This window comes from Podarcis tiliguerta (assembly GCF_965153285.1).
Source record: "Podarcis tiliguerta genome assembly, chromosome: 2".
Classification (NCBI taxonomy): Eukaryota; Metazoa; Chordata; class Lepidosauria; order Squamata; family Lacertidae; genus Podarcis; species Podarcis tiliguerta.
The window spans coordinates 41,721,100-41,745,561 of record NC_139535.1 but is presented as its reverse complement, the minus strand read 5'-3'; the positions used below and the strand labels follow the sequence as shown (position 1 = coordinate 41,745,561).

Sequence of the window (24,462 nt, the reverse complement as noted above, 5' to 3'; positions counted from 1 at the left end):
CAGATAAAGATGACTATCTCTGACTGGAACCCGGCAGAGCTACCACCAATCTAAGCAGATAGTGCTAGGCTACATAGATAAATAGCCTAGCCTAATATAAGCAGCTTCCTTTGATACTAAACTTAATATTGGACAATTGGTTATCCTTTCATACTGAAGTAGCAGGTAATAACTTTGAGAGAATTCTGTGACAGTATCCTATAATGAAATCCATAACCTAGGTTTTTTAAAATATTCCATTACTTGGGAATGTGAAATATTTTGTGGAATGACTTTGAAAACTTAGAATAATCTAGAAAAATATTGCAAGGTAATCATAGGGTCTGAGGTCTTGTGGCCATGGGTTTGCACCCAGGAGAGTGGCCTTGTTGAATTACCCCATGTCATACCACAAGCTGCTTTGCAGCTCCCATCCATTGCAGAATCCTTTGCTCTGCATCTTAAGGAGATGATGTTCAAGAAACATAAATACAGTTCTCCTTGAGCATGTAGAGCCAGTTAAGTGGATCTTTGCATCCTTGTGCACATTGTTGGGCCCTTTGTCTTCAGCCTTTCCTGACATTTGGTATTGTTTATTTTATACTGACCCTTATAACGTATGTATTAAAAATAATCTAAAATCAAGAATGAAACCCAGTGGTGGTAAACTGCTTTTTTAAATGCCTGTGTCTCAGATGACTCATCAAGATTTTGCACAGAGGATCCAGCTGTTTCTTCTATAACCATATAGGGAAATAATGAGTTGCATTCCTGCTGCTGCTGCAGAAAAAAAAAATCACAATAGTGGGCTAGCAAGAAATTTATTAGGATTTCAACATACTATATTGTAAAATAAGATTGACAGGTCTCTTTAGTACCTTTATAGTAAAGTATTTTCATTAGCACACCTGTAGTAAGGCTGATGGTTGCTATATTTGTTTATAATTCCACCTTATTATCTCTCAAGGTGACTTGGAATACCAAAATTAACATTAAAAAATAAAAACAAATTTTAAATCAGAAAAATTGCACCAAAACAGTAAAGGAAGCCACCAAAACAATTTAATATGCTGCAAGCCAGTAAAGTGCCATTTTTTACTCTTAAAAGGATTAAAGATAGGAGAGAGCAGGGCAGACATTGTCTGGTGCTAGAAGATAGTAAAGACTCTGTACCAAGTGCACTGGCATAGTTCATTATCTGGGATTAACCTAATTTAATAATCTAGCTGTTACATTCTAACACCAGTTGTAGTATTTAAATGTTCTGCAAAGGGGATCCCATGCATAACATTAATTATCTAGACTGGATGTTACTAGATATACTAGATATATAATTGTGGTCAGGCCATCTGCACCAAGAAAGGAGATATAGCTAATGCCTCATCTGAAACTAGTGAAAGATGTTGCATGGTATGACACCTGGCATCCAGCAACAAGGCTGGAGATCAAAAGTGTACAAGGTTATAGATAGGATTGTATGTAGGAGAATACCCCTTTCAAAACCAGTTTGATATCTCTTCCCTGATAGGCCAGTACCAACTGTACCACGGTGTTGTTTGGATTGCGTTTCAGTTTGTTAGCTTTCATCCAGCCCATTACTTGGCTCCAGGCATCTGTTGTCCACAGCTGCACCTGGATCTGATAAAAAAGATGAAAGAGCTGTGTGCCATGCCTAAATTAATTGCAGAACTTTGCACAACCTCTCCCAGCAATTTAATGTAGCTCTTGAACAACATGGGAACAAAATAGAGCTTTGTGAAACACCATCGCACAAGTACCATGGCACCAAATTGCAGCACTTCCAAGTCAGATGGGTGCTGAGCACAATGTCCCCATCATGGCAAGTAGATCTAGAAGGATACTGTGATCAGTTATATCCAAAACAGCTGAAATATCCAGAAGAATCAATAAGTAATCCAATGGCAGTATAGAAAATGGACATTTTTCACAACTGAGCACCCCACCTTTTCCGTACTGGCCCCAGCTTTTGGTCAGTCCTAGGGGCTTCAGGCAACTTTTGAAGCTACACTAGATATATAAATGTGTGAAAAGGACAGAAATTTCAAGGTTCACCAAGACTTCTTGGATGTAGAAACATAATGTTGTTTTGAAATTGTTACATAGTGGAGCTTTTTAAAAAGTCATTCTACTGCTCTTTATGAAGCATCTTATTGTGCAAATGTTTTTCCTTACCCACTGTAACTTGCTACAAAGCAGCGTTCATTCCTAATAGCTCTTTTCTTTCTACCGTGTCACAATATCTGTATTGTTCTGGAAATGGTTTTCTGAGTCTCTCTCTCCTGATTTGATCCCAGAATTAGTGAACAAAGCAACTAACTTTACACTGGGTTCCAGCTGGCCAGAGAACAACTTTCAAACAAAAGGCTGAACTACGCATGAGGCAACTGCATCCTGTGTTGGATTGTTTAGTATTAAATATGTGACATGGGGATATTTAATCCAGTTGGGAACAGGAGTGCAAAGGCATAAGAAAACATTGGTTTTCAACGACTGTGATTTTTGTTTGTTTTCACCTCTGGGCTTTTATCAGGCAAAAATACAGCTTGAATTGGTGTTAAAATGTTTTTTTGAGATATGTGTATACTTTAATGTAAGCAAATTTTAATTTTATTTTACAGAAAATCAAGCAAAAGCTAAAGAAGCTGAACTATCAGATACTCTTAGCCCAAGCAAGGAGAAAAGCAGTGACGACACTACAGGTACTTTTTGAGCATAAGTTTGTGTACTTTTATGTCAATGAGTACTCAGAAGAGGATTTCTTAAAGTTTAGATAAAACTGTTTACATACTTCATTTTGTTCAGATGAGTTTTTCTGTGTTGCTGCAATGTTGAATGACCTAGCTATTCAAGTAATTTGTTTATCAGAATGCTAAAATAACTTACTTTCTCATTTAGATGCTCAGATGGAGGACCATGAACTAAATGAACCCATTGCTAAAGTTGCCCTCTTAAAAGGTAAATACTGTCTTCTTCATGTTTCAGATGGTATTTGTCAGGATTTTTTGTGTAATCTGCAAATATTTTAGTATTGGGTAACAATTTTGTTTATAGTCAATATTTTTTATTGCTCTTGCTGATGCCTCCACTGATGTATGTTCAACGCGCAACTTTGAATCCTGTGCATGCTTTCCAGAAGTAAGCCCCACTAAGTTCAGTGTGGCTTACTCCAGTGTAGCTGTGCATAGGATTGTAGCCGTAATGCATAGTTTAGAATTTATATATTCTTGGTTTGTAGATGAGCACATTTTCTCCTACAGTTGCTGAGATTAACTAGATTCCTTTTAGCGTCTCTGTAAAAATCTGCAGATTTTAGTTAATGGTATGAAGTCATTTCTACTTGGGAGGCATGCTTCTGAATTTTTCATTTTCTCATATCTTTTGTCAACAAAACAAGATGTTCTTTGGGGCACCAAATGAAATAATGAACTGCAAGACTTGATTCATTTAAAATAAACACCCAAGTGACTGTTAGTGATTTATGTATAAACCCGACATAAAATGAAAACACAGAAATCAGAAACAGAAAACTTTCTTTTTGTTTCCTGTGTATCATGATGTATGGATGACTTTAATTCAAGGCAATTTTGTATCAGCAAGGGGAAAATATCAGTTTAAATAATTTAACATTTAAATCAGGTTTACCTTTTTGTACCGTTTCTGAACACCTACTCATTAAAATACAGTGACAAAAGAGCAAGCTCTGCCTCAGCTCGCAAGTGCTCCTCCTTGTCATCCACACATGTACTGAAGAAACCACATTAATAGCTGCTCAGTTTTAGGATTCAGAAATTTGAAAGCGTCAGGTGAATTCATACCTCTGTCTATCAGGAAAGAGCACCCTAAAACACTCTACTTGTTTACTTTTTTATAATGTGTGGCTAATCAAGTGGCAATGCTCAGAGGTCTGCACTGGTTGCCGATCTGCTACTGGTGTTACTATTAGTCATAGAATTGTAGAATTGTAAGAAGGGACCCCGAGGGTCATCTAGTCCAACCCCCTGTAATGCAGGAATCCTGCCCACAGCTGTCCCTGGGTGGGCTCGAACCACCAACCTTTTGGTTAAGAGCCAGACCCACTGGCCCATTGTGGCATTGAATGTTGTCTATAAAGCCCTTAACAACTTGGGACCAGATTATCGATGATAATCCATTGATAATCAGGCAGGCACCTTCACTGTATTCTTTTCAGCACCTGCTGAAAACATCCTTATTTAGACAAGCCTCATAGAAAGTTTCTATGAGTTTTCATCTGTTTTAGTCTACTCTGTTGTGGTTTTAAATTATGCTATTCAGCCATGATTGAAAAGAAAATTTCTCACCCCCAACTTTCTCCTTATCAAAGTTTGACGCATTTTGTGTGTAAAGACTGGCTTATTCAAACTACAGAGTAATAGAAGCCTTGGTGCTGGCAAGCAGCAATAACAAGGAGAGAAGTGTACACCTCAGATTGTAAAAGCTTTTGGCTAGGTCAGAATTATTTACTGCAGGTACCAGGACATTCTGGAAATGCATGAACGATGGGTGCAGTTTGGGCCAAGATGTTTCCCGACTTGACTACACCCCTCTCTCACAACTAAAAGATCTGGTATGCCTAGGAGTGAGCGATTCCACTGCTTTCTGCCTATAGAAGGGTATAGAGTATAGAAGGGGAAGCCAAGAATATTCCCTCGGCCTTACTAAACCTTGCCTTGTCTTCTAGTAGGTATTTGGTGTGCTGAATACGCCATTCTTCTAGAAAAAAATTAATAATGAAAGAATAAAGTTAGCATCAGCAGTGAAATGCCAAACCGCTTTGAGTGTATTTATGAAGAGTTGCTCATATTTGAAATGTTGCCGCAACAGAATATGTTGTGACTTGAATTGCCTGCCTACATTATTCATGCGGATTTAAACTTTATTCTTGCATGCAGGGCTAGAGTGTATTGATATTTGACTTCCTAACAATGTTTTAATTTATCGCCTAACCTTTCTCTAATGCAATGAGTAGCTGACTAATTTTGCATGACTCTTTTAAGATCCTGTCTTCGCAGGGTAATGGTAATTTGCTAGAACTGATACTTTAAAGAAAAATGTTCTTTTAGCAGATGAATTGCAGGGTGCACAATCTGAAACTGAGACTAAACAAGAAATTCAGCAGCTGCGCAAGGAACTGGTTGAAGCCCAAGAGCTAGCTAAAACAAGTAAACAAAAATGCTTTGAACTGCAAGGTGAGATGAAGATTCCTTTAAGTCTGCAGAGTACCCAGGAAATCATATGCCCAAGTACTTTAGCAACCAAACAGATAGTTAAATCTGTTTAGTCTGACAATTGTTATTAAGATACGTGCATAGGGAATTTTTATACTCTCCATATCATGGAAGGGTAAAAAATAACTGCACAATCATACACACATCTGCTCAGAAGTAAGTCCCATGGAGTTGCTTGAAGCTACACTCCTATACCTGGGAGTAAGTCCCACTGAACTCAATGGAGCCTACTTCTGAGTAAACATGTATAGGATTGAACTATAAATTTGACTGTTTAATTTAAGCAATGGAAATAAACAAGCCTTTTTTATTGTCCATTTCATTTTGTTCCATAACATGGTAATATCATGGATGCTTTGAAGGGAAGCATTTTTTTAAAAAAAAGCTTTAATAAAATGTATTAACAGCTAGCAGTGTAACATGATTATTTAAATATTTTGATTTACTTACATGGACTCTGACATTATTTTAATGAGCTACTAAAAACTAATTTCTAATGTTTTCCAAATGGTAAGTATAATAGAGCAAAACTTCAGATCCTGTCATTATACTTACAGCAATGTTAGAAGAAGAGAGAAAAGCTTATCGATTGCAAGCTGAAGAATCCACCAAGCAAATCCAAGTTCTCCAAGGTATAACACCCTTATGCAAAAGATTTAGTAGAAAAGATGCAGATGATGCATTTGAATATAGCAAGGACATTACCAGAGTTTTGTTTCACTTTTAAAGAACTCCAGTTAAGGATTACATTCAAACTTGTGGTTCTCGCCTGAAACTGATAAGTTTCGGGGATTCTCCACCTCTGCTTTAAACCAAAGTGCATTTGTCGCTAGTACAGACAACATGACAAACCAACATTCAGGGAAAGTGAAACTAAATTCTGTTGAGATTATGAATACATATCTCCACCCACCCCAGATTTAAACAGCATTTTTTAAATATACTCCAGCAGTCACTTTTGATTAGTTGCAGGAGATGAGATCAGCCGCTGCTGGAACATACAAGGAACTACTGTTTTGGTTTTTTAAAAATAGCACTTTTAAGGAGCATGGGTTGGTGTAGGTTAACAGCACCAATTCCTTTCTGAGAGTGGAGGTGTGAGGACATTATAGCCTCTCCTTCCATCATTCTGTTGCCAGCAGGCTTTGGCTACCCAGTCCCTTCCTCAGAATTTCAAGCAGACTGTCCAGCAGTACAGTGGTACCTCAAGTTACAAACGCCTCAGGTTGCAAATGCTTCAGGTTACAAACTCCTCTAACCTGGAAGACTTACCTCGAGTTGAGAACTTTGCCCCAGGATGAGAATGGAAATTGTGTGCCGGCGGCACAGTGGCAGCAAGAAGCCCCATTAGCAAAATCACACCTCTAGTTAAAGACAGTTTCAGGTTAAGAATGGACCTCCGATTAAGTTCGTAACTAGAGGTACCACTGTACATCTTTAGCTGTATGGTCAAGAAGATAGAGCTTAAGATGCAGACATTCCAGAATTAGAGCAATGCTAGGACAAATTGATGAACCAGGCAGGATGAGATCTGTCTGACACCTTGCCCAATTCTGCATTGTGTACCAAAAGATTAATTGTCCTTGGTTTCCAATTTGTCTAAATGCTTAAAACATAAAACAGAATCTAATCTAGGAATGGTTTCATGAGATGATAGAAGTGTTGGAATTAAATCATTGGCCTGGTTTGCATATAACACTAAACTAGTTTATGTATTGAATTTATATACCGCCCTATGCCCACATTTTATCACTGTGCGCATGAGCGGAAAGGAACCTGAGCAAAATCTCAGACTCACATGCTTGTCTTTCTCATCTGGGAGGATTTTTCACTTTTAACTGAACAGAGTTCAGTTACCTTTTGTCAAAACTTGGCTTGTTGTTGCATACAAGCCAGAAATGCTGAATTAAAAACATTGTCTCTGATTCATATGACACAACAAACCAATGGAAAGTGGATCAAAAATTATGCCCAAATACTTTCCCCGGCCATGCATGTGGAGGAGAGGAAGGTGGTAGCACATGAGCCTGATGCTTTGCTCAGGCTCATTCTTGTTTGTGCATGTAGCACTAAACCATGGTTTAGTGTTACACGTAAGCATAGCCAGTCTGTTTGTAGCCGGGTTCTTACACCCATCTTTCTTTTGTTTTCTTAACTTTTTAAAAGTAAAGTGCTAAAGTTCAGTCAGCTTCCATTTATAGAGCTCCAAATGGCTGACATGAATTTGCCTACCCAACCTCCTTAAGAAAATCTGATTTCTTGTAAATGTTTACAGCTCAGCTGCATCAGCTGCAGGAAGATATTGAATGTCTTCGTGAGAAAAAGGAGAGTGAGATCTCCAGTACTCGAAATGAGTTGCTTAGTGCTCAGAGTGAGATGCTGTTACTGCAACAAGTGGCCGAGAAGGCTGCGTCTGAAAGGGAAACAGATGTTGCTGCTTTACAAGAAGAGCTTCAGAAAGTAAGGGCTGAGCTTGAGCGGTGGCGCAAAGAGGCTTCAGAATACGAGAAAGAAATCGTCAGTCTGCAAGCCAGTTTTCAACTACGATGTCAGCAGTGTGAGGATCAGCAGAAAGAGGAGGCCGCCCGGTTGCAAGGTATGGCATTAGATGGACCTCTTAGTTTGATCTAGGAAGAATATGTCTATAGTCCTTTATCCTTTGCGCTTTAAATGGCACATATAAGTTTAGGGGCTTCTGCAGTCCACTGATGCAGCAAGATGAAGATATGTGACTGTAACAGAAATTAGTCTCTAGTAGGCTTTGGTTCAGCAGTGACCCGTGTGATCCGTCTGTACAGCTATTTCTATGCAGACACTTTATCTGGAATCCCTAAAAACATATTAAAGGTTTGGCAAGCTACAGCAACAGGTTTGTATCGTAGTATATCATCCTTGAAATATCATCCTTGAAATATCTTGACTCCCAACTGCTGTTGGTTGGGTTGAACCATTGCAAGAAATCAAAACTGATGAAATACTGCTGAAACTTTATAATGTAATATTTGAAAACAAGGCACCAGAGAACCAGGTTATACAATATATAGCACCTAACTGTGTTATGACATTGTGCTACAGTGTTAATGTTGCATGCGTATAAAGCTGCACCAACAAAATGGTCTATTGTTTTGTGCTAATTACTTACTGTGAGATATTTTTTTTAACATAACCACGTCCAACTGGCCTCTCCATAATTATTTCATTCATTCTGTGCTAATTGCACTGATGAGTGTTTTTCAAAATGTATTCAAGCTTCTAATTGTTTGCCTCGATCAAACAAATGCTATCTCTCAACTCAGAATGATCTGTTTCCATGACTACAATATTATACACAACCAGCTGTTTCTATCTATAATATCATTGATAAAGTCCTTAAGATTTCTGCTAGCATGTGTACCTGCATTGTTGTAAAGTCTTATCTTTCCATGTCCTTTGAAGTTAAATCATTATATTTTATAGTAAATTGGTGTGATTATGATTCCACCATTTCTGAAACCATGGAGAGCTGCTGCCACTCAGTGTAGACAAATTTCTGAGCTAGTTGAATTCAGTATAAGGCAGTTTCTAGGTTCCTGTTTATTGTGGCATTTGGTAATTATTTAGCACCGTGACCTCTCTATCGGTAGTTCCTGAAACTGTGTGAATGGCTTTCAGTGGAAAATTAGTTTAGCATATAGTAGTGCTAATTTGGGTGGGTCAGGTTTAAAGGAATTAAATGTGTAACTATGAAGACTGGCTTCAATTTTTACCACAAACTGGGCATATAATTATTATGTCAAAGATATTTTAGAATAATTGCAGCTGTTACTCGAACACCTTTGAAGATCCCAATTTTCAGTCCACTTTAATGGGTAACATAGCATTACTTGCTTGTAGGTGAACTTGAAAAGTTGAGAAAGGAGTGGACTGTTCTTGAAACCGAATGCCTTTCATTAAAGAAGGAGAACTCTTTGCTTGCATGTGAACTTCAGCGACAGGAGAAGGAGCTCCATAAGTAAGTGCTGCTGAATCTTATGGCGAAGTCCATAGATGTTGGATGGGGGAATCCCAGTCTTACCATATGGTGATAGTTCCTTAAAATTGGGCACTAATTTTGAAAATGTATTTTAAATGAAAATAAGACTCCCTCCTAAAAGTGGCAGTATTCGCAATACCCTGTCCTGTTTCTTTTAGCAGATTTGGTCCAGAGTCATTTAGTACATCTGAAGCACTAGACAATTTTTGCTTAGGATTTCCCAGTGATTTGCCCTAATCTGAAAAGAAATAGAAAAGTGTACTATTGGTGTCAAGACCTTTCTCTCCAAACACCACCCCCAAACTTCAAATAATTTAAAGCAGGCATGGGCAAACTCGGCCCTCCAGAAGTTTTGTAACTACAATTCCCATCATCCCTAGCTTACAGGACCAGTGGTCAGGGATGATGGGAATTGTAGTCCCAAAACATCTGGAGGGCCGAGTTTGCCTATGCACTGATAGCTAAGAGATTGGTCCTTTCACTATCAAAAGTCCTCACCAGTCAGTGAACTGAGCATTGAAAATGAAGAACCATTAGGACAGGCTGTGAAATAATAAAAAGCTTTCAGTGGACGCAGTGATTTCTGGAATTTTCTGAATGCTATACATTCCATGAGACTTTAATCAAGAATTTCTTAACTACCCTTGCGGTCAGGGTTGTTGTTGGGATTTATTTTTCTTCTCTCCCTTTTTGGAGGTTCTGGAAATTATTAGGTAAGATAATAACATAACGAGACAGGAGGGAATGTTGAAGGATAGAAGTTGAGTGGAAGCTAATATGTTTTAATTTTCATTTAAAACTTTTAAGTTTAAAATACTCATTAGTAGCAGGATTCAAAGATGTGTTTTGATTTTGGAAAATGCTGACTAAAATACATCTTAACAGATAAAATGGAATGCATTTGAATGCCAGTTTGCAAATAACGTGAAGGTCACTTTGTATAAATATTTTCCGTATGATTCCCCCCACCCCTCCCCGCTACATGACTTAAAGGTCATAGCATATGTAGCCTTGGCTACATTTTAGAGAATTGCCAGACTAATTCCATGCTTTGCAGTCTCCAGCTGCTGCACTGAATCAGAAGCGGGGTGGTCTTCCATTGCAAGCAAGACATCAAAAGTCCTACTGGGCATACAAGAAGCCCTTTACACGGCCTAAAGTAGTTTTTCTTGGTTGCTTCACTTGTGTTGCAGAGACCTCATATTCTTTACCATGACTTAATACTCTCTCTTTTTTAACATTGGAAGGATTCCCTATGTTGTGGTATGTTTTCATTATCTAGCATTACAATTTAGAAATAGTAGGCCCTGCAACAAAATACTGCAATGTAGCTTCACCTTCAAACAAGAGTACAGTGGTACCTCTGGTTACAAACACTTTGGGTTACAGACTCCGCTAACCCGGAAGTAGTACCTCGGGTTAAGAACTTTACCTCAGGATGTGAACAGAAATCATGCGGCAGCGGGAATCCCCATTAGCTAAAGTGGTACCTCAGGTTAAGAACGGTTTCAGGTTAAGAACGGACCTCCAGAATGAATTAAGTTCATAACCAGAGGTACCACTGTACTCTGTTCCATCCATTTAAACCAGGACATTCCACTTCCCTGTTTTTCTTTTTGAACTTGATGATAAGCTTTCCATGACTTCTGGACAGTTTTTGCTCATCTTCGCATTAGGCTATATTTTGGAAGGAAGGGGTCTTGTAGTTATGTAAACTGTGGTTGTCCCAAGCATGTTGCTGCTTCCTTCCTTTTTCCAGCCACCCTTTGTTGGCAACATTCCTGTTGGCACTCACCACCTGTGTTTGCTATTAGAGGAAGTTATAATAATTTACATGTTGCTGGGACACCTTCCAAATGTGGGTAATATATAAGGAAGATGATGGTAAAGAAAGGTTTTAGTTAAATAGGCAGGTGAATGCCAGCTCTGGTTTCTGTTCTCAGCTGGTTTAATTTTATTTAAACATTGGGCTGCTTTGCACATAAACCCTAAACCATCGCTTAGCATGATGTGAACAAGCCTTGGATTCTTACACTCTTCTTTTCCTTCAGTGAAGCCACAAGGAAGAAACCAAAAGCTTCCACTTCCATTTTAGATTACTCACAAATTAATATGTAATCTAAACCGTAAAGTGTCATTAATCTTCGCTGTAGCTAATTGAAACAACTCAGCTTCATGAATTGTGGTTTAAAGTTGATTTGATTCAACTAACCATACTTAATATTAATCAGTTTGTCCAGATTCAGAAGGGCATTAAAATGTGTCTAATCTAAAACAGGAGCAGAACCTTCCGGATTCTTCCATATGGTAGCACTAGAGGAGCGGGGAGTGCATGAATCTGAGGCTCACTACAATTCATTCTCATAACACTAAACTATGGTTTAGCATAATGTCCAAAGCATTCCATTCTCTATATTTTTATTTTGGTGTTGTGTCAATTAAAAAACATTTATTTTTCCTTCTTGAAACTTGAAGCTTGAAACTTCATTGTGCATTTGTTATGGAACTTTGTATGCAGTATGCCAGAGCACCAGTACTGTGTTCAGTTATAGGGATACTGTGGGTGCATAGTGCTGCACATGTTATAAAGTGCTTGATTCTGAGGAGGGGAAATAGATGACATGTTGATTAAAAGTATTTGTTTCTAAACATGTAGTTTTCCTCTGGGGTTTGCCCTTCTTTTCTTTCACAGCTCTCAACAGCAGAGTTTAGCGCTTAACAGTGACCTGAGTGTTCTTGAGCTGACTCGAAAGGAGCTTGAAAATAAAATGGGGTCTTTGAAAGAGCAACATCAGCGAGATGCAGCTAGTCTAAAAACCCTTCTTAATGAAGCAGAGAATCAAGCCAAGGATGCTCAAAATGAGGTAGATATCAAGAAATTCAAGTTCGTCTTTATCACTGCTTTGTATGTCTGAAAACAATTGTTCTGGATTCCATCCACCCTGTGGGGACCCTGACTGTCGTTCTCTCCTGCCCCCTCAACAGCATTCTCCCCTTAGCTGCATTTGGATGTAACACAAAGCTACAGCTTAGCTCTGGGTTCCTTCTCCTCTGTTCCTACTGCAAGGAAGGGACAGAAAGCTTTTGCATCCATTTTGATTATTCATAGTAACTCATTTCGCCCAAATTAAGAATTGTGGTTAGTGTGAACTGGTCTGGGTATACAAGCCAAGGTATACACCATGGTTTTAAGCTGGGTTTCCCTAAACCATAGTTAACACTAACCACAACGCAGACGTAACGCTAACTGTGGTGAGCTGGAAATGGAAGCAAAAGCCTCCATTCTCCTCCTTGTGGCTGTTCCAGGGGAGAAGGGGGAAGTGGGGAGCATGCAAGCCCTGAAGCTCATGCAGGTATGAACAAGGCCTTTGGGAGACAGACAGATTTTGGAACTGAAGAGATTTGAAAAACAATGGGGCGGGAGTTGCCATTAGTGGGTGTGGATGGGGAATAGATAACCCAGCTGAGTTGATGTGAAATAGTTCTGTGTGCATTGTCTCTCAAAACTGTCTGAGTTAAGCATGCTCTTCTGCTTGTTGAAATGTACTCCAATTATTTTATTTTCTTTTAAAAAAAAGGTTTGTTAATGCTTATTCACTTGTCTTTATCTATCTAATCAATCCTGCCCTTCGGCAGCAAAAGGCTCCTAGAGTTGCTTACAACTCTACAAACTGGACCGACGTAAAGCCCTTGACTTTCTCCTTCTGTTAGGGCAAATATGAAGATGCACCTGTGAACCTAATTAGGGCTAAAGCTGTAAAGTGCTCATTGAGTTCAGTTCCTACAGTTACTTCATGAGATGATTTTTGCCTTTTCAGTTTCATATGAGAAGTGTCCACAATGATGATGTTTTACATTTACAGCATCAGGTTAAAGATTTGAGAATTGCCTGGTAGTGGTTGATGCCCTATGTGGCAAAATCCATAATAAAAATGGCACACAGTTCACTTCACGATAACTGTGCCACATTCAAAACAAACCTGGGTACTGAGCCTCCTTCCGTTTCCAACTTTTGTAGAGAGTGAGTGGAGGAAAGTAGGAACAAATTCATATTATTCCTTTATTCTCTGCACTGAAGAGCTTAGGCACGTTAGATCCTGAGGGAGGCTTTGAACTTTGTGATAGAAATTCAGCTTTCTGTAAAGATTAAAGCGTTCAAATTGGTTTTGTAGTCAAGGCAATCATTTCCCTTAACAACTAGGAATGCACGTCTATTAAGGTTAGTGGGGTTTTTTGGTAGCATTTGAGCTTGCTAGAAAGCGCGTAAAGTAAGTATTAAAAGCCTTCCAGAAAGTGCCTCATGCACAGACAATGGAGGTGATGAACCTTCAGTAGCTGTTTTGTTTCTTCATTAACATTACTAGGAAAGCATTGGTTGACCATTTCCATTGCACTTTTTGATCCCTTCCCTTGTTATCATTTCAGTTGCCATCTGAATGCCATTTTCATATTTATTTTGTAGTTGGGACTAATAGGACTGTATATTTTGCCAACATTTTGGCTTTCAAAATTCACTAATACAGTGGTGTTACTTAGTTGTAGTGGACACTATTTATGCTTTTGCAGAGAAAACTTTTGTTTCTACAGGGAATTCAGAACACTCTGTTTGTCTACTTTTTAAAACCTGGGTTGGTGTGCTATAATATATAATATGATCCATAATTTGGGGCCTTAGCACTACAATGAACATTGGTGGATTTCACATGCTTTCCATAAGGTTTATTTAAAATGGGATTCTATACTGCTCTGGGCAAATCTGTTTTTGGCCACTGGAAAGAGAAATGCCTTTCCTGGTAGGAGGTTTTGGTCTCTTGGATTACATTTTGATGGAGAAGCTTGATTCCAAATTGTGTAGTACTTTATAAAGAAAACGACTTTGTGAGTAGACCCGCAACAATTAACAAACCTAGGCCTATTAGGCCTACTCAGGGTAAACCCAGTGAAGTTGATGGATAAGACTAATTTAAGTTCATTAATTTTAACATGTCTACTCTGAGTAGGACTTAGTTGGGAACAGCCCTAAGCTTTTTTTTTTTTAAGTGTGGCATTCTGTTTCCATGCATGGAAAACTTATCTCCTGCCCATGGCCCTCCTTCCATGACACTGTTCCTGTCTGATCTTCTCTTACTATGCTTATGGTCCTTAAAGGTAGACAGTTGTACTGAATTTGCTGATGTGCAAACTTTCTCTTATTTTTGAAAAAGTGTTGAAAACAAATAGTAAACACCTAACAGGCTTTCAGTCTGATTAAAGTTTTGCAGATGGTGGAATTGATTTTGTGCCATACTTAAATTTACAACACAAGGCAGTTTATAAAACTCCCGATAAAAACATTTAAAAAGTTTGGGGACTGGGGAAAGGACGTGCATTGTTACTTACTTTGTGGCCATTCAGTGCATTCCATTCCCACAAGCCACAAATCCCAAAGCAGAGCCTGTGCTGGTCAGCTGCCCATCTGCATGGAAAAAAGGTGTGTTTATCCAAGGACTGAATGTTGAGGTACTGTGTGATACTGTGTGAGGTTCGTGTACTTACTGACCCACACTCCCATCCTTCTTTTTCTGTTCCTGAGACAGAAATAGTCTAACTCATCCCAGCTTGTTTTTTGTAGTTGGTTGTAGACTTAGGGTTGGTGGCACATCAGTAAAGCAGGGCTGGGCAACCTTATTGGCTCCATGGGCCAAATCTGTGGACCAAATTTGACTTGTGGGTGGGCCCTGTCAATTACATAATGCCATTATATCACATCACATGATTGGCAGATGGGCACCTCTGCCCACCTCTCAAAATCCTTTGCATGGGGTTTCCAAGTGCCCAACTTCCAACTGGGAAGCTGCAGTGCCTTCAAAACATCTAGAGTCTCAAATGGAAGTTGGGGGTCTTTTAAAGCCCTTTGTGAAACTCTCTTTGAGGCATCCCCATATGCTTCCTTTAAGGGGGAGCGGAGAGAAGAAGCTCCTCTTCCCTGCTGGCACCTGCATGCCTGTTTGCTTGAAGGGAAAACACTGAGCTGCTTCAAAGAATGCTTTTGCAAAGGGCTTTACCATCAGCTGATCAAATCTTGCTGCCTTGGCTGTGCAGTCCTGTTTCCAGTTGGGAGCGGGTTGTGCAGCCAATGCAGGGTTAAATTCTTTCCTCTTGCCTGTTGGCTGACATCACCAGTGACATCAGCTGATAGGCAGGTGGGAGTAGTTTGGAGAGGATAGCCTCACAGATCAAAACTGGCCCGTGGGCCACCGGTTCACCATTCTGACAATATCTTTTGTAATACAATGGTGGGAATTTATCTGGAATAAGTTATAAACTTTTTCAGGTGAGCTGAAAAGCATCAGCTGGGAAAATGGTATTAATTGTCTCACTGGTTGTCTTCAGTTTTTTCTTTGAGTCAAAAATGTTGGGAGTGGCTGTATTTTTATCAAATTAGGCATGAGGTTTTCTCTGCTGGAAAGAATTTGGATGACATTTCTGGAAGGATGTCTAATAAAATGGAAAGACATGCAGCTTTTGATCTAGAATAAAAAAATCGTTGCACCATTTCTAAAGCCACATCCCAAAAGGAAATACATTTAAAGCAAATGACATATGTTATGGTCTAGAATTTTCAGCAGAAAAGCATCATGAACAGCTAGATTTTATCTTTAGGGAATTTGAATAGTGTCTCACATCTTGAGCAGGTGCTGTTATTAATTTCAAGCAATGTGAGAATCATTGTATAAAAAGCTTTAATCTAGATAAATGAATATTTTCTAGCATGGAATAACTTGTGAAGTACAAAATTAAATATGAAACAAAGGTTTATATAGAGAGTTGTAAGTATCTAGTGGAAAGGAGCAAAACTGTAATACAGGCACCATGCAGTTTTATTAAAGGAATCAACAGGATTCAGTATTGCAGCAAACCTGTAGCTGCCAAACCCTCTTCTCCTCTTCCATCTCCTGTCTCCCACACATAAAACAGATTACATGACATGATTGCATTCCCCCACTGCTGGGAGAGGAGCAGGAAATGCCGGGTCTAGTTCTGACATGAAGGATTTGTATTGTACTTTGACATTTTCCTCTCACTTTTTAGCAAACAACAACTAAACACCAGTGATAACAAGATAAACCTTATTCTAAAATTACGGGGGAGGGTGGGTTATTGAGGGAATTAAATGAGGAAAGGAGAAAACCATGACAGCCACCTTGAGCTCCTTGGAAGAAAAGGGTGACTATAAATGCAATCAATCAGTCAATCTTAGTGCAGGGGAATGAACACGGAGCAGTTTACTTTTTCCTGAACTTGATTCCAGTATAGCAAAAACTAAATTGCTGCCCTGCCCAAAACATACATATTAATATCCATGCAATATTTTATTGAAAAGGATAGACACATCTCCCAAAGCTACTTTAACCTCTTAAATCTAGTTTAAATGGGTCTGTAGTATATGTGTTTTCTTTGCCTTTAGTATGAAAAGACACAGACCATACTCTCAGAGCTGAAGTCGAAGTTTGAAATCACTGAGCAGGAAAAGCAATCAATCACAGATGAACTCAAACAGTGTAAAGACAACCTGAAGCTGCTACAAGAAAAAGGAAATCATGTAAGTCTGTATAACACGTGTGCCAGGTTTTTGTTATTTTATTTCCACCGCGAGATTACTAGCCATGCCTGATGAAGGTTTGGAAAAAGCATTTTGCGAAGTTGCAGGAATTTCATGAAATCAGTGGCCCATAAACTTCTCCGGCCCAATACAATCTAATGGAGCAACTCTAATATTGGGGGTGGGGTGCTACATTCCATAGGGGAAAACTGACCTGGAATTACTTTCCCCATTCAGATTTGAATGTGAAGGGGAGAATAATTCTGAGGCCTTATTGAGTCCCAAATTCTTTTCTGAGCCTGGATCTGAAGAGCCTTTGCCAGAATTTCTATTCATTTCCTCCTTTGAAATATTCAGCCCTTGCAAAACTAGCAATTTGGCCAGTGGAGATATTCCATTACCCATAATTATTCAAGCATCTTGCTTCAGAAAACCTTTGTTAATCAGGGCACAATATCTAACACAAAATGAAGCAGAGACTGAGAGAACAGCATTTTCCATCCGCCAGCCATACTTCAGCGAATGCCTTCTTGAATGGCAGTTTCTGCTTCTCGTGCGAATAAAGGAGTGTCATTCAGACTTCTGTTGATTTTGAGGGGAGCAGAGCTTAGATCTACATAGTATTCTCTACAGCAACTAGAATGATTTTTAAATAAAATTATCCTAATATAACCCAATCTAAAGGATCTTGATTATTATAACCCAATCTGCTATAACAGATCAGTGATATGTGAAGTTTTCCCACTGCAACAGTTACAGAATCAACCTCGTTGTTGTCGCTTGCTATGGGCCTGAGTATATCTAGTAGAACTATAGGGAAAGAACTTGGATGGCCTGTTAATCTGCAGTTTGATTAATATTTCTTGGTAGCAGTGCTTATTGTCTTTCTAGTAAAATGCATTCTCAAATCAACTTAAATATTTATATTTTTACAAGTTCTATAAAGGCACCTGAGAATACATTAAAGACCAATAGAATACAATAAGTGTATCAACAACTAAAAGAAACTTCATCTGCTATCTTCCACTTTTGTTTTAAAATGTTTTCATGTGTAGAGGAATAAATATGAAAAATATTGTGCTGATATGTTGGAATGCAGAATCTGAGTAGAGTTAGTCTCTTACTCATGGATTTTCACCACAGAATCAACATGAATTTTACTTTCAGTAATAAACATGTTTTGCCTGATTCAGTCAAATAAGAAGATTGAGTGGGTGTGAACATTCCAAATAATGTTCTGTTGCTGGGAGATTCCAGAACATTCTGATGGCAGCTCTTGCTCACCCTTTTTGAGTAGAAAAATATCTATCCAACTTGGCAATATACAAAGGCTTTGAAATAATAATAAAACAGTACTGACTGCCCTATTCCCTAATCACTAAATTATTAGGCATAGGGACTGAGAAGAGTTATGTATGCAGGTGGTTGGTGATTCAGATACGGGGTGAGTGAGGAGTTGACATTCTTTTACTTTACTGGAGAACCTCATACCCAAATGGATTTACTGTTATTTTTCAACCTTGCAGGTTGACAAAGGTGTTCTCCTGTTAGTTTCCCCTTGAGATGTTTTATTATTTATTAAATGTATAAACTATCCTTCATCCTAAGATCACAGGGCGATTCACAGCAAAAAGAAACAGAAAGAAAGAAAAAAAGAAAGAATGAGAGAAGGAAAACAAAATACATATTATAACAACAACAAAAACCAATAATCATCCTCCCTCAGACACATTTAAAAGGGTATCATTTGTTTTATCAGCCAAAGGCCTGATTATAGAGGAACATTTTGTCTCGTGCCTAAAGGTACGTAGTGAAGGCACCAGGTGAGCCTCCTTGGGGAGAGCATTCCACAAACGGAAGCCACCACAGAAAAGGCTCATTCTTATGTTTCCACCCTCTGGACCTCTCACGGAGGAGGCACACAAAGAAGGGCCTCAGATAATGATCACAGGGCCTGGGCTGGTTCATATGGGGGGAGGTGGTCCTTGAGGTATTGCGGTCCTGAGTTGTTTAAGGCTTCATAGGTCAAAACCAGCACTTGTTTTTGTTTTTGCTGTGCTGCCCCCTTTCCGCTTCATAGGCCATCTTTCTTTTCTTTTTTATTTCCCTCACTACTTCTTTTCTTTTTTTTCTTGGCAAGCAAGCGAGTTTGATGTATTGGCTTCATATTATATCAATAAAATAATTAAAAGCAAAAAAACAACAACAAACCCAGCACTTTGAATTGGGCCTGGATGTGCTCTCTAAGGCTGAAGTAAGAAACCTTTTTTAGGATCGAGGACTATCTTACCCTGGAGGAAATTTGAACTTCTATAAATAAGCTTGTTTTATGTTGATCACGATAGGGGAAATAATAGTTTCCATAAAATAAACCATAAGAAAATGCTGTGCTTCCAACAGTCCCTTAATATAAAAATTCTGTCATATGGAAAACCTTCCTACCACACTGTCCTTAGGCATGGGGCTGAACAGCAGGGTTTCCACCTTGTCTTTTTCATAAGATTTGGATGGACCATATATGGAGAGATAGCCAGGTGTTCCCTATTTTTGCATCCTATGGACCCTATAACATTCAATCTCTGCTGACAAGAGATAGGTTGCAGTGCATATTGAATCACTTCTTGCACTGCCTGTGATTCTGAACACCATCTGCACAGGAGCTTCCCATTTTAGTAACTGAGAGACACCCCACTGTGCTCATCATGCATTTTCCTCATTTACCTCAGGCCTAGGTGTGTCAGAGCTCATGATGAAGTTGCCGTATCATAAACAGCAGAGTGTTTGGGGGATTTGACTGCTAAAACTCATTACTCTAGCCCCAAGTCACATTGAGTAGTTATTTCTTGTTTTGGAATCTGCTTCAGGTGAGCAAGTGCTTGAGGGGTTTGGGACCCAGTGACCATAGTAGAGGAAGCTAATGTGAATGTACTTGTGATATATCGGGGCACACAGCAATGAAAGTTGCTCTTTCGCCTACTGAAATGTGATCCGCGTGACCTGAGGTTTGGTCCACAGAAGGGTCTCATCAAAGCCCTGATCATACAAGAAGGCATCCTCATTTGTGAAGAACTTATATGTGGAGAAAACCCCAAAAAGATTTATGGGTTCTTCACAAGTGAAAGCACTTGCCTCCAGTATACATTTTCCCCCTGTATGTAGGCGATACCAGGATAGGAAGAGCTTTTTACGAAGCGTCCAACATAAAATAATTTTTTCTACAGAGTTTGCATTCTGTTAAAAATGCAAGTCTGATGCAGATGGAAAAGGGAAAGATGGATTTTGTTTTTTGAACAAGGTAATTTTAAATGGCTGTGTATCCAGATGGATTAAAATCCTGATTGGTATTTGAAGCTCCTGAATATTCTGTTGAATATGATTTGAAAATCTAGAATTACATAAAGCAGAATTGCACTCTGTCTTCTAGGGAACCCTCCTGAAATGTAGTAAGAGTTTAAGGTTTATTTTGCCCTAAAATATTACATTCTGTAGATTAAAAAGAGCTTCCTTAAGAGAAAAAATGCTTTGTTGTTCAATATCCATGTTTACTTTGTACAGTGGTGTACTAACATTGTATACCAGACTAGCTGTGTCTTCTTGTTAGATGTCTTTAGTGTTTCAGTTGAAACAAAACTTGATCTTTGAGCTCTCCCCCTATCTAAATCATCTTTACCTATTTGATTATTTTATAGCAGAAAAATGATTTTAATATCCCTTCCCTTCCCTTTAGCCTTCCATATTACCACCCGTCCCAGCCGTATTCATCGGCCTAATCCTGGCTTTCCTGTTTTGGTGTTACAACCCATTGTGGTAGAGAAAGGTACTACAAGCACTATTCAGTCCATGTATGTTCGTCCCTCTCACCTGTTTGTGCCATTTTTGTAAGATAGTGCATGGTGAAAAACAGGTATTGGTTTACCTGATGCAAATCCTTCATTTAATAAGTCATTGTGTGTGATATTGGCAAACCAAAAAACAAACAAACTAATCATTTAACATCTGTCTTGTTTTCCTTGTGCTAGTGCTAACAGTGTCCTGTTGTAACCTACTTGTTTCTGACTGTGCTTCTTCTAACACACATTTGTCTTTTGTAAAATGCCACAGAGTTAGGGCCTGGAAGAAAACCTAACTGCTTAATGACACTAAACAAATGAGGAGTTTGCATATTTGAATCTGGTCCCTTATTTCCTTTTTACCCTCCACTAATTCAGAAATTTCTCTCTGGATTTGAATGCCTTTCACTTTTCTCACTGTTGTGGTGAAGAAGATGCTGGGTGGGTGGGGAATGAATGGACGAGGTGTGGGCAACAGGTGGTGGTTTTGCATTTCCAGTTCTTGCAGTGATGGATACTACTTTCCCAAATGCATTCTGTAAGACTTACCACCCTCCGTGTGGAATTATATTCTTCAGAATGGTCATAATTTAAGGTGGGATGAAGAATATACACGTTAAGATTAACACTGCTACATTTCAGAACTGCTTTAAACCTAGGCAAGATAAGTTTAATGTGTTGTTAATTGTTAACTGATGAACTTCTGCTGATGCTTTGTACAATGTTCTGGAGGAGGTCTAACAGCTCATAATTTGGCATGGCATGCATTTATCTTGGAACAAGCATCAAATGCAGTTATCAGATTAAAAAATTCAGAAAGGTTCAATAGGAAGCATTCAGTTAAGGGATGAAGTTATGCATCTGCTAAAGCTAATGATGTCACTTCTTGGAGACTTAACATCCATTGAAATTCCTTCACTTAGATGAACTTTGTTTAACCCCTTGATGCCCAGTCAAAAAAAAAAATCAAAACCACGAACAGATGGGAAAACCTTCTAGGGACTTCCAGGAACTTGAAGGGGTTAACTAATTAGTGTCCACTGAAACAAATGAGATATTGATTATTTTCCTTTTTTTTTTCTCCCTACACAGAGACAATGGCCTTGGATGCCTGTGATGGCAGCTTTGGTAGCTGTGACAGCCATGGTGCTGTACCCAGGCCTAACCAGAGCTTCTCCATGAGAACTGTTGTTGAATCCATACACCGTCCTCCCTTTAGAAGCTGGCATCATTCACATACTGGGGGAAAGACAGATTCATCACGTTCCTTTTTTTTACCTCTTAGTACCGCAGAGTTTGGCTTCAGAGCAGCAGTAGGGTCATTGCTTTAAACTGTACAAAATGTATCTGTCTATAAAGAGGGAATAAAATTATGACTTCATTCTGTCGTGAGCAATATTGTTGCTCACAACTTCATGTAATTCTTAAGATAGTATGTTGGAGTTCTAAATACTGTTATGGTGGCCTAAAGTAGGCTTCTTGGTACCAAATTATTTATGATGGTTAGGTGTGTGGATATTTTACTTAAGAATCTGATTGCCAGATTGAAAGCAATGCATTTCTCGCCCCACCCCCTCCCCAATTTGGACACCCATGCCAAATATCCTTTAATACTTGGAAGCAGATGCAGTGTGCTCAGTGCCTTTCAGTTTGACTTTATTTGTACATGAACATACCATTATTATTTTTTACTTGCTGTGAGTCACTGAGCTATTGGGAACAATTTTATTTTTTCCAAGTCTTCTGACAGAAACAAGTATTTTTCTTCAGTAAAGGTCCTATTTTATTGATGACTTGGGAACTGGTATAATTCATTGTCAGCCTTAAAGAGCTCTAGAAGAAACTGAACGGACATCATCGGTCTAGAATGTTTTTGTGTGCAGGTGTGTGCATGTGTGTGCCTGAGTGAACTAAGGTTTTTCTGGGAGCAAAATCTTGATTTTTCTGATGGACATAGTGCAGTGATCCAATTTTTAGTTTGAATGTAATTTATTAAATCTCATGTATATAGACACTATAAAGCGCAACATATTTTCGCACATATCACATTATAGAAATGATTTTTCCAGTCACTTATTATCAAAACCAAGCTGGGGAAGTAATATTTGTCTCTTTAAACTGTGTTTTCATTGGCATAATTTCATTATTATGTGAAGTGCTCAAGTGCTTCTATTGTTAGGGGAAGGAAGAAGACAAAATCTGAAATGGGCAAGCCTTCTGGAAGGTAGAATAATCTAATTGGTCCTCTATGCAACAACTTAAGATGAAAGAATGTGCTATCAATGATTAGCAGCTTTATGTCACACTTTATATGGCCTTAATATTAATGTTTCCAGTAAGCATTGACTTGCGAATAGGGGTATGTAATTAAAACCTGAATAAAGTGCTAGCTTGCACTGCTCAACAGCTCTGTCAATTAAGGTCTGTATTAATATAAAAATAATGGCACAGTGAAATGTTTCAGCTGATTCATAGGAAGACTTTTCTCAGCAAAAAAATTAGTTGGTTCAAAGGATTTAATGGCAATCAGCAGATCTAGTTAAATATTTAAATAGAGTTTTTAGTTAATAATTTGCCTTTGAGGTGTTGAGGGTCACTTTACTTTAAAGGTTCTGTCTTAAACTATTTGGGATTTGTTAATGGGAGGATCATTTAGAATTAAGGGAATGTTAGTCCACAGACTCTTAGAAAATGTTGTTTTTGTTCATTTCATTCTTTTCATTTGCAGGAAACTGTAACACCCACCCAAACACCCACCCACACGCACACACACATGCCAGTGGTACTCAGTACCTCTTGTATATAGGTTATTGCAAATATTATTCTGAAAATGCTTAACTTCAGAATTACATTTTTAAAAGTAAATAATTGTTTTAAATCTATTTTGTAAAGATATTAAAAAAAACAATAGAATTTCTGGAGTACAGATTGAACTATTTGCACTAACACACATGATGTGCATGATTTAATAAAATAACTTTACTCTCCCTATAAATGTTTGTGTTGAATCTCATTTGACATCCATAGAATTTTGATAAGTTTGTTGTGCACTAGAGAATGATGAAATCCTTTTATGAGCAATGATCACATTATATCTGGTAGCCGTGAATATGAAAAATGCATTATCCTTTGCTGCATTAGCTTAATGCCTGTTTCTAAGATTGACAATAAATGCTTCTGGTGGGGTATACATACAGATTACTGGCATATCACAAAGCCATGAGGTTGCATCAGCATCACAACAGTGTTTTGTTGACATTATAGTTACCGTATTTGCTGCTGATGTAAAGGAAGATACCAGACATCTCGAGTTATCCACTGTCCTTGTCCTTCTGTAGCCCTAAGCAACAGGCAACTTTATATGGTTACAAAGACGGTGCTGCCAAACATGGCAGCCCTGTCTCGAGTCTTCTACCATCTCCAGTCTGCCATGTCTTGTACAACTTAGCCCATTCCCTGACGCTATTACAATGTGTATTTCACCACATCACACCTATCTGTAGATATGCTTGTATGAGCTAATATTGAGGCAAAGCTGTGATAGGCATAACACCTTGTTCATCCAGTTTCTGCAGTTGTATTTGCACTCTTAAGCACACAGAACTTCACCCAGATTGTTAAGCAGTCTTCTGGACAAGTATGGAAGTTGGAATACACCATCTCAATAAAAGACTATATGGAACTTATATACACCTTTTGGGTGTTTCTGAAAATAGAGTTTGACAGGCTGTTCTTGCAATTCTCTTTGCAAATGTACACTGAAAAAAGCAAGAATTTCCAGAAACTTTTAAA

At 38.6% G+C, this 24,462-nt stretch overlaps 1 protein-coding gene across 50 annotated transcripts in view; it reads left to right on the top strand.

The window, feature by feature from the left end:
- The window catches only part of SLMAP (sarcolemma associated protein), an 84,973-nt gene extending 61,308 nt beyond the window's left edge, over positions 1-23,665 (top strand). For 11 of the 50 annotated variants that reach the window (XM_083419345.1, XM_083419375.1, XM_083419374.1 and 8 more), the window contains 9 exons: positions 2,619-2,699; positions 2,896-2,955; positions 5,082-5,207; positions 5,804-5,878; positions 7,522-7,842; positions 9,120-9,237; positions 11,951-12,122; positions 16,706-16,840; positions 21,763-23,665. In XM_083419345.1, the coding sequence (XP_083275471.1) occupies positions 2,619-2,699; positions 2,896-2,955; positions 5,082-5,207; positions 5,804-5,878; positions 7,522-7,842; positions 9,120-9,237; positions 11,951-12,122; positions 16,706-16,840; positions 21,763-21,852 (1,178 nt within the window). In that variant the 3' untranslated portion in view covers positions 21,853-23,665. Of the gene's footprint in view, positions 1-2,618; positions 2,700-2,895; positions 2,956-5,081; positions 5,208-5,803; positions 5,879-7,521; positions 7,843-9,119; positions 9,238-11,950; positions 12,123-16,705; positions 16,841-20,567; positions 20,658-21,762 lie in introns of all 50 variants that reach the window. The other 39 variants (XM_083419352.1, XM_083419332.1, XM_083419342.1 and 36 more) reach the window with 5 other exon arrangements.
- The last annotated feature ends 797 nt before the right edge of the window (positions 23,666-24,462 follow it).